The 10741-nt window shown below is 36.7% G+C and overlaps 1 protein-coding gene across 1 annotated transcript; it reads right to left on the reverse strand.

Moving 5' to 3' along the window:
• Positions 1 to 7296: 7296 nt before the first annotated feature.
• On the reverse strand, positions 7297 to 10347 carry LOC137615854 (zinc finger BED domain-containing protein 5-like). The gene is made up of 3 exons (XM_068345542.1): positions 10300 to 10347; positions 9079 to 9274; positions 7297 to 8864 (listed from the first exon to the last, which is right to left on the reverse strand). Exons 1-3 carry the CDS (start codon positions 10345 to 10347, stop codon positions 7297 to 7299), a joined length of 1812 nt encoding a protein of 603 aa, XP_068201643.1.
• Positions 10348 to 10741: the final 394 nt, after the last annotated feature.

A 10741-nucleotide genomic window follows, 5' to 3' on the forward strand; every position in this document is an offset into this window, starting at 1 on the left:
TTTCTCACGCCATAGAAAATATTATTATTATTATTATTATTATTATTATTATTATTATTATTATTATTATTATTATTATTATTATTATTATTGTTATTGTTGCTGTTGTTGTTGAGAGGGCTTCTATAATTATTAGTTTAACCTTTTTCTTAATTTTGATTTTTCATTGTCTATTCTAACTAGAGGATTGTGTTATGCTTTAGTATGCATCAATATTAAATTGTGGGATTATTCTAAAGTATTCTTACATTCCGAATACAATTGTAAACATTTGATAAATAGAGGTCCTTTTTCATGTTACTTTGCACCATGTATTATTGTTTCATCATTCTTGCAGTTGCTAAGTGCATATGAATTTAGCATATTGCCACGACTTTAAGAAATAAATGGCGGGGGATAGCTTCGCCCACTAGTTTGTTTTACTTGCAGATATCAATATTATTTGGCAAAATTAATGAAACAACAAATGCAAAGAACGTTCACATTTGCAGAGTATTGTAGTAAGAAGGTAAATGTTTACAGTTATTAAGGTTCTCTAATCCTGCCGAATGTTTCTTCAAATTCTGTATCATAATATTTTCATGATAAGTGTATATATTGCATGTATTGTTAGTAATCTCATTTAAAGTTTGGTTTCCCTATAATTTTAAAAGTAAATGAGTGTGTCCGCTAAAATGTTTTACAGCTTGCACAGTGCCGTTTGGGATACGGATATAGCATACCTTCAGTCAGAGAATTGCCTAGATAAGGGTTTTGGGCACTTTGGTGTGAGGAAATAACTCCTTGAATAGCAAATAAGCTTTGCTAAGGTTAATAGTAATCATAATTTCAGTTTTAAAAGAATACGAGAAAAGAAAACTGTATCTTCGCCCTGCTGCATGGTTTAAAAGTTTCTGAATAGTTGGGGGAAATTTTTATAGCATTTTAGCCTGCATTATGCTGCGAAAATCAAAAGAAAATGGAGATACTAAGTCTTGTTTTATTCTATGGTAGTGGATGTATTGCAGATGAGAAATATAAGATACACAATTAATTCCAGGAGGGAGGGAATTTTTTATTTTTTTTTATTTTCTTTGCATTCTGTGGAAAAAATGTGAAAGGAAATGTGCAAAGGAATGGGAAAAACAAAGACTGGGTATCTGCAAGATAGATGAAACGTGTGGGGATAGCCAAGGGTTGCTCTTGTATCAGAAAGTAACAGTAGTCGAGTACAAATATGGTTTAACCATAAAAAAAAAAATGCTAGAAAAGTTTTTTCAACTGTTTCTGGATTCATGTGATATGTAGAATGACATACCAGAACTCTACCAAAATGCAAGTACTACAGAGCTAGTGATATCCAAGATGGCCGCCGATGCATAAAGAATGCGTAATTAACTCCCTTAGTATTCACTCTACGATGATAGATAAGATGTGTACACCTAGGTTTTCAGGGTCAAAGAATAACATGGGAACAGTCAAATTTCTTTTTAATGGTCATATAATGAAATGCAAGATGGTATCTATTAATGGCCACTGATATGCAGATATACCTTAAATCAACCGTATACAGTTATATCAAATATCAATATATACAAAACATACAATAACTTAAAAGTACATCACTTATGAAACTAGTGTGTTTGGTTGCTACCAGAGTTTTAAAATTCTAAAGTTAATGATATGATAATATTACTATCTATTAAGTGCATACATATGTAATTAGCAATGTTAATACATATACTCTAATTGATACTCCTCATCTTCCTCTTCACTGAATTTGACATGATTGTATGGATTATCACAATTTTTTAATTGGCATTGTCCACAGGCAGGTGTATATGGTAATCCATACACCCTATAACTACACCTCGATAATAGGCAGGTAGATTTGCAGTTACAACGTATTATCTTTAACAGATTGTCTGGAGCCGCATTCATATCTGACATTACTGGTGTCAACATAATGTCCTCTATCTTCCAACCGCAGTTCAACACAGCCATGTCCCTCTCTTTCCCGATCTACACCATTATCTGGTAATAAGCTCTGAGAGAATGAAATTTGGTGGAAGACTCTGTTGGGGGTAGATGTTCCGGTACTACAAAATATTTTGACGACACAATTTTCTTGGACAGGGTACTATGACACAAAGATGTAAATGACTCTGCACACTTCTCACCAAATACTACAGCTATTACCTTTGCTCCAGGGTGTTCAATTTCTATTTATTCTTGATTTGGAGAGAGGAATTGAACATCACAAGATTGCAACACAGAATTCCCTTTAACTAACTTTTGAAATATAGCCCTTACGCAAAAAATGCGCCATGTATTATCACATCCAGTAAAAGCATGGATGACAAGCAGCTGAGATTATAGTTTACTTCCTAGGACTAACTTAAGACTGTTGATATGGTACACTGTTGTGACAGTTGATTTATCTGACCTGAATTAAAGGTCCTGCTATCTGTCTGTGCATAACGAAGGAGCAGAATTAAGAGGCCTGTGTCTTCTCCAATCAACATAATGGTATGGAATTGTGTTGCTTCGACTGCAGCCTTAGTAATATCTATGTCAGCATTACCAAGTGAGTTGATGACAACACATCCTTTTTTCCTAAGTTTACCACTGATCGGATCAATTGCTAGTTGATATCCCTTGACAGTAACGCTTTCTTCCTGCCACAGAACAGTCTCTGCTGTAACACTAACAATAGAGTGAACTCTCTGCCCTAAACACCTTTGGTAAGTGTTGTCCTTGATTGATGGACCTCCATTATAGCCATCAAAGCCTACTGTGCCACCTCATATTTTCGAATGGTGAAATCTGCATATGACTTGGCTATTTGGCCATAGCTATCTTCCTTCTTCCAGGGTACTCTATGCAATAAGGACCCTCCGTCAAGGACATAGCGCTCTGTCTGAGGAGTGGATTATTATTATTATTATTATTATTATTTCTATCCAAGCTACAACCTTATTTGGAAAAGCAAGATGCTATAAGCCCAGGGTCTCCAATAGGGAAAAATAGCCCAGTGAGGAAAGGAAATAAGGAAATAAATAAATGAAGAGAACAAATCAACAATAAATCATTCTAAAAAAAGTAACAACGTCAAAACAGATGTCATATATAAACTATTAACAACGTCAAAAACTAATATGTCATATACAAACTATAAAAAGACTCATGTCCGCCTGGTCAACAAAAAAGCATTTGCTCCAACTTTGAACTTTTGAAGTTCTACTGATTCAACTACCCGATTAGGAAGATCATTCCACAACTTGGTAACAGCTGGAATAAAACTTCTAGAGTACTGCGTAGTATTGAGCCTCGTGACGGAGAAGGCCGGGCTATTAGAATTAACTGCCTGCCTAGTATTACGGACAGGATAGAATTGTCCTGGGAGATCTGTGGCTTATCTGGCTTACCCAAAATATTTCTAATCTTAAAAAGAGCTGGAGAGAAGGGGCTAAGGTCATATCATAAAACATCTTTCAGTGACAGCTCACTTTTTTTTTGCCCTTGCAATAATCCCTAAAATAATAGGGCAGAATCAATACTTTGATCTGGTGCAACCCTGATTGCAGAAACATCACCAAAGCGTAATGGCTTTATCTTTTCTCTTAAAAGAGTATCTGAAAGAAGACTGGCTAATCATATTTTCAATTATTTTCTTTCCAATGGATTTGTATTCAAGAACATGTACGGTGGGATTTGCCACTACAACACTGACTACATTCCACAGTGAGGAGTCTTCTGAAAAGGGTGAACAAGAAAGTAATTTAGTCTTGAGCTTTTGTAGGTCTGAAGCGTCCCTCCTCATCCTTGCTTTGGTCAAATCATTATGTTGATCACTGGTAGTGTAGGTGTTATGAACTGCCTTGATGGTTCATCAGGTTCTTTAAGTTTTAAGACATTCGGGATTGGAAAAACTGCCCGACTGACTGACTGCCTCTGGCTGACTGACTGACTGACATCAGACATCTTCCGACACACGTCTACTCACTTGACCCTCCCAAAAAAAAGAAGAACAGGTTAATGGTTATCAGTCAAACAAGCAATACTTAGAAACAAGCGGAATACGCTTGTTCCAACAAAGCCACTTAACCTGACAATAGGTAAGGTCGTTTAATTCCTGCATCTCCTTGTTATACTTAGCAGTGATGGGAGTTGACATTGTCCACAATGACTTCTGCTCTTCTTTCATACTACTTCCCCGAGTCAGTCCACCTGAGGTTTTTAGTGACCTCATTAAAGTTTGTTCAATTGCAAGATCAGAACTAAGGCTTACCCAGTACCGATCACTATGACAGATCACACGAAGACCATTGGAAAATTTCTGAAATACATCTGGATGAGTGAGCTTTAATTGCTCCATCTCTTGGACATAGAAATGGGCAGACTTGAGATAACTGTTTTTGCCAGTTGATGCAAATATTAGGAGAAATTCAGGAACTGTACTTAAATGTAATAACCACGATCCAGTGCGATCTGCCACGATCTATCTTCTCGCAACTTCCAACATCTGATAATTAAGCCTCAGATCACAGGTCTTTGACCTTTCACTATGTTATGACTTCCATTTTCCCAATTCCAGATTGATTTCACCCACTCAATCTGATATCATAACACTCTCCAAGGATGGTTGACCTGACAACGATAATGAGTATGCATCCTCACACTTAACAACCAAAGATGCAATCTCTGGTCTGTCACTAACTAGATCTGAAACAATTATGTGGTTCAGTAGTTTTTCTATAAGCAGATGACCACGGATAGCTCTTTATGCAGATTTACCTCTCATCATATAGTCTACTGAGTTTTCACCATTCACCATCTGTAGAATGTCTTTTAGGTCTGTACCATTCATGCCGCATCCAATTGCACCAAAGAAGTTCATTAGAGTGTATAAGCAACTTAACAAGAGAACTGTTCCTTCAAATGGCTATTCTGAGGTGTATCACCAATGATCTCACCTGCTTTTCAGTACAGGGGCTAGTCAAATGCAATTATTGGTGTGATACCATGTCTTATTGCTTGCTTATGAATAGATTCCGGTGTGGGCAAAAGGTAGCTCTTGTCACCGGAGTTCAAGTTAATCATGGGCAGATACATAATTGAGGACTGACCACGGAGTTTATACCTCTGATGAGTTATATGCATCATACTAGACCAGTTTGGAGTTTCCTATTTAAAGTTTAATGATAGTTCCCATAGAATATCCAATGTTTGATCACATTTTGTATTTTTTGTTATTTGTTTAAACACTGGCAGGCATGGTTGGCAAAGTAATAGTCCACTATGTCAGTCCTTGTGTTCTCCACATATTTAAGTTCTGGAATAGTTTTTCTTGGAATTATTTGTATTCTTTTTTTCACCTGGAGCTAAGGCAGCAAATATCCCCATCCCATGGAATCAGTCTCTACCATCGATTGAAAGTATATTGTGATTAATTTTATCAGCAGCGAACAAAACAGTCGTAGCTCCTGAATCAATATTTTCACCAAAAATATCTACAGCAGCAGTGTCAGCAGCATTTTTCCATATCTCAGAGCTTCTCTATATGATGAGAAAAATCCCCTCTTATGCAAATTATCTACAAAGAACCTTGAACGATACAAATGATGTTTTTGTAAGGATAAACCTATCTGTATTGGAGATAGAAAATTTCAAGGACGTACTGCCTAAATGATTGCCTGCCCAACACATGCAATCTTTTGGCTCTTTTCTTTCCCCACAAATAAAATATCCAGCAGTGTGCAAAGACTGTCTGGAAGATAATTCAAAGCAATATCAAGTTTTAGCATATTTTTACTTGGATATTGGTCTGTAACAGAGGAAACTTCAGTTTTTATAATATATTTTTTTATAAGTCTAGCAGAAATTTCGATAATCTTTTCCTTCTGAGATTCCTCATTATTGTCCCTATCATACATGAAATGTGATCGAAGGATGTGAGAACTTGTATCCCTCATTGTGACAATATCATTTTGGGCTTCCACTTCTATATATATATATATATATATATATATATATATATATATATATATATATATATATATATATATATATATATATATATATATATATATATATATATATATATATATATATATATATTGAGCCCCCATAATTCTCTCTCAATTTCTTTTAAGGTACTGATTGTCACATTGAAAGGAATATTTACTGCAAAGATGATCTTTCATTTTATCCCTTAGGACAGACACTGTCAATTGTTCCTCATCATTAGCTTCACGATAAGAGCACATTAAAAAAACCTGATCTTGGTCTTAATCTTTGGGTCATCCTGATTTTCTTTGCTTTGTATTTGGATCCACCTTAAACCTATGGAGAATATCATGTCTAGATTTGAAGCTCTCATCACAGGAGTGAGGATATACACAGTTGGCTGCATGTAAGTCACAAGCATAGTACTCAATTCGACCTTTCACCATAACACCCCAGTCATCTGAACGGTCACTACAACGGTGCAATATTTTTTAACAAAATCATCTGTCTTCACAAAGCTGAAATCTGAGGCGTTAAATGTAACGTTAGTTCCACAGGAAAGACAATTGGATTTGCTATCAAATGTACCAGTAAATGCTCGCGCACTTCTTTTGAGCAATGGTTTAATTTAGTTCTTGTTTAATGAATTTGTAATGTCATGTGGGTTTATGTACCGCTTACGACAGTTTGAATGAACTATACGACTAGCTTTCCCAATAATGCTGTCGCCTCTTTTAGCACTTTCTTCATTGATTCCAGTGGCACCCTTTTCACTAATTTGAACTGCATCTTCCTGGCTCTCTATTTCTTTCTTGGAGATTTGGCATGTTTGAGGGAAGACATCAGTGGCACTTATTTTGGGCATATTTGAGGTTAGAAGTCAGTGAAACACAGGTTGATACCTGAAAAGAGAGAGTGTAGAATATATAAACAGTGATTTTGATCCTATATCATTGAAATTCCATTATTTCAATACTTCCATTGCATTCCTTGACCTTCTAAACCTAGGTATATGCATCATGATTATCATTCTAAAGCAGTGTTTCTTAAACTTTTTTGTGCAGCAGACCCCTTTTATTAAAATTACTCGTGTAGCGGACCCTTTATTATTATAATTTTCCTCTTGAGTTTGAAAGTGTTTGCAGGTCATAATATACTGAAATTACCACTGAATTATTTATTAATGGCTTATCTTCAACATAAATGTTTATATTTTGCTTAACATAATTTCCACAACATTGATAATTTTGCATACAAATTTTCATGAACTTAACATCAACGCTTCCTCCTCATATCTCACAACCATACTTAATGCGATGAATGATACTGTTTTTGCTGCCTCACTACTGTTGGAATATCTGGCTCCAGTCTGCTGACTTTCAGTCGCATGTCGGGTTTGACATTGATTCGGTTGCGCTTCTTCGTTTTAAGATCAACCAGTGTAGAAAATCCAATTTCACAGTTGTACGTTGTTGGGAACGGCATCAAGTGTTTCAAAGCAATTTCTGCAAGTCCAGGGTACTCTGGCTGGACTTGAGCCCAAAAATTGGCCAAACTTCTTTCCCTGAATAGGGTCTTCAGTGTCCCACTTGTTGCAATCTCGACAAGATTATCAGCCTCTTTTGATGACAGGTTGACACTGACCTTTTCTATATCTACTTTATCTGTAACAAATGGATTTCTAATCCACTCAAAGCTTGGGTCTGGTTCTTCAAAAAATTTTCCTAACTCTGAGTGAAGGCCTTGCAAATGGGCTTTGAAAGCTTGTGTTGTGTCACCATCTAGCTCTTCCTTGGAAGTAAGCAGGAAATCTGCTAATGAAGGAAAAGACTCAAAATCTTTGCGGTCAATGCGGCCGCACCACAAGTCCAGCTTCATTCGTTTTGCCTGTATTTTTTCCTGCACTTGAAAGATGGTAGTATCTTTTCCTTGCAAAGACAGATTCAATCCGTTTAGTGTACTGAAAATATCAGACAGGTATGCCAGTTTTGTGAGCCACTGGGTGTCATACATTCGATTATAGAGGTCATGACGTTCATACAAGAAAATTTGCACTTCCTCACGAAGTTCAAAGAGACGGGAAAGAACTTTTCCCCGTGTCAGCCAGCGAACCTCTGTATGGTAAAGGAGTTTTGTGTGTTCGCTTTCCATCTCTTTACACAGAACTGTAAATAAGCGGGTATTCAGTGCTTTCCCTTTGATGAAATTGACAATTTTTACTGCCTCTTCCAGAACTGTTTTAAGACAGGTAGGCATATGTTTCACAGCAAGTTGTTCACGGTGAATGCAACAATGTGTTGCCTTTACCTGTGGTACAATGCTTTGTACCCGACTCACTAGGCCCCTTAGTTTACCAGTCATCGCAGTTGCACCATCTGTGCTGATTCCAACACATCGCAACCAGGAGAGTTCATTTTGGACAATAAAATCGTTAGCTACATTAAAGATAGCCTCTCCTGTTGTGTTTGTAGGAAGAGGACGACAGAAAAGAAATTCATCATGTACTTCCCCACAGTAAATGTACCTAACAAAGCACAAAAGATTTGCCTCGTTCCCTCTATCTGTGGACTCGTCCAGCTGTAGTGAAAAATACAGACTCTGCTGTAATTGTGACACCAGCTGAACTTTCACATTTTCAGCCATTGACGTTATCCTTTTCTTGACAGTGTCATTGGACAAAGGTATCTTGTTTATTTCTTTACTAGCCTTTTCTCCAAGCATGATCTCTGTTATTATCTTGGCTGCTGGTTTGACCAAAGTCTCGCCTATGGAATGCGCCTTTCCTGTTTTTGCAATTAATAACGACACTTTGTATGAAGATTCAGTGGCCTTTGCATTTTCTCCAGGTATAAAAAAAGATGAAGCTTCCTTTTTTTCTGTGAATATCAAGTTCATTACATTTTCTTTGAAAAAATTCTATGGGTTTTCCCACATATTCCTTATGTCTGGACTCGAAATGTCTTCTGAGCTTTGAGGGTTTCATAGCCTCATTAGCTAATGTTTCATAGCACAAAACACACTGTGGGATAGGATCCTCACTGTTGCCTTGCCAAAAAAATCCAAGTTTCAAGTAATCACTGCAGTATTTACGCTTCTTTTTGGCTGTTTCTTGGTGTGTTTGCTTGTGCCCTACAGTGGTAACCGAGGCATCTGTACTGCTTTGGTTTGTGTCAGCGGTGTTCCCTTTGTCCATGGCATCTGCGCCTGCCTCCAGTAGCTTGAGCTGAGTTACACTGTTAGCATCATTTCTTTCTTCTTTAAGGCCAGTGCTGTCTTGGTTGTTGTTCTGGAATTAAGTTTTTTTCTTTGTAAGTGAGCCTGTCTTGAGCCACAGATCCATTATCCTGACGCTAAAAAGTAAGCTAGGCTGTCTTCTGATGTTTATCCTGCAAGTAACTTGGCGAGGTCACGAGGTCTAGTATTCGAAATTCTAATCTCAAAAAGGTAGGTAATAACGTTTAACAAATGGCATATAAAAAATCAGTATGTTGTCATAAGCATCCAGATGATTTTCTTACCTACAAAGAGGAGCACAAGCAACTGCCATGTGTTCCTCACAGCAGCCTTAACGTCAACTTATATGTGGCGGGCGGCCGCACCACCGGGCATCAGTCGGTACAATGTTGCCAAATCATAAACACCACTGCCTTCTATAAAGTTGTTTTTTTGTGTGTGTCTTTTTCGGAATTTCGTTTAGGATTTCACCCCAAGGGAGGAAGGCGGCATTACTTAAATTACTTCCATCCCAATGTGACTTAGCCACTGTAAAAAGCCATCAGGATTTGGTGCTACAAAAATAGGAATTTAGGACGTTTTGGCCGAAAATTTGACTGAAATCGATATTAAAAATTATCCTGCGGTCCCCTTGGAATATTCCACGGACCCCTGGGGGTCCGCAGACCACACTTTAAGAAACACTGTTCTAAAGTAAATTTTAAGAAATTTATTTGTATGTTAATGTCTTGGTGGCCATCTTGTCTTTGGCGGTTTTCCGATGGTCAAAAATTAGTAGAATTATTATGTTAATATCCACATCTAATACTAATAGAATCCGTAAAAAAAAAGGACTTTTTTGGGGGGCATGGATGGTACAAGGGTTTTTTTGTCATATCTGTATTTGATTACAGGAAGATTCTGGTGTTTGGTGAAAGAGTACAGTTAAATTAACAAGAGATTTTGTTTATAGTAAATATTTATAGTCAAGGAATGGAGAAGAATGAAGATTGAAGAGAATATTTTTGGGAGACGGAGTCAGTGCCTTGGTGTTTTTGAAAATCATGAAATACTGATTATGCTAGGGCATATGAATACAAACGTAGGATGACAGAAAGAGATGATGTTGGTAGGAATGGTGTTCATGTTATATAGGAGGTTGATTGTGAGAATGGGAAGAAGTTTGTAAAAATATATTTGCATGGAGCCTTTATTGTTGGAAATACCGTAAATGACTCCTGAAGATAAGTACACATGGGAAAGAGAAACGGGTTAGGAAAAACATTTGCTAAATTATGAGTAAGTTGATGTAAAGTTGGTAAGAAGAGTGGCTTGAAGTATATTTGGTTGAATCTGAAGCTAAGGTGAATATTGGAGATTAAAGTATAAAAATGTAAGATATAATGCTATAAAAGTATTAGTGAAAGGAAATATTATATTATTTGAGTTACCTTTGAATGATGAAAGAGAAGAGCAGTAAAAATATAGCAAGTAAGGGAAACAAGAAAAGAAAAAGTGAGTAGGGTATTGAATGCAGAGA

This window comes from Palaemon carinicauda, chromosome 22 (genome assembly GCF_036898095.1).
Source record: "Palaemon carinicauda isolate YSFRI2023 chromosome 22, ASM3689809v2, whole genome shotgun sequence".
Lineage (NCBI taxonomy): Eukaryota > Metazoa > Arthropoda > Malacostraca > Decapoda > Palaemonidae > Palaemon > Palaemon carinicauda.

Bases quoted from the DNA above. Each gene is read 5' to 3' on its own strand.
- LOC137615854 (XM_068345542.1), bottom strand. From the start codon at position 10,347: ATGAACACCATTCCTACCAACATCATCTCTTTCTGTCATCCTACGTTT. The intron at 9,275-10,299 runs GTATTCATATGC...ACTTAATTCCAG, and splicing joins CTTTCTGTCATCCTACGTTT to AACAACAACCAAGACAGCAC. The intron at 8,865-9,078 runs GTAAATACTGCA...TGATATTCACAG, and splicing joins AGAAACAGCCAAAAAGAAGC to AAAAAAAGGAAGCTTCATCT.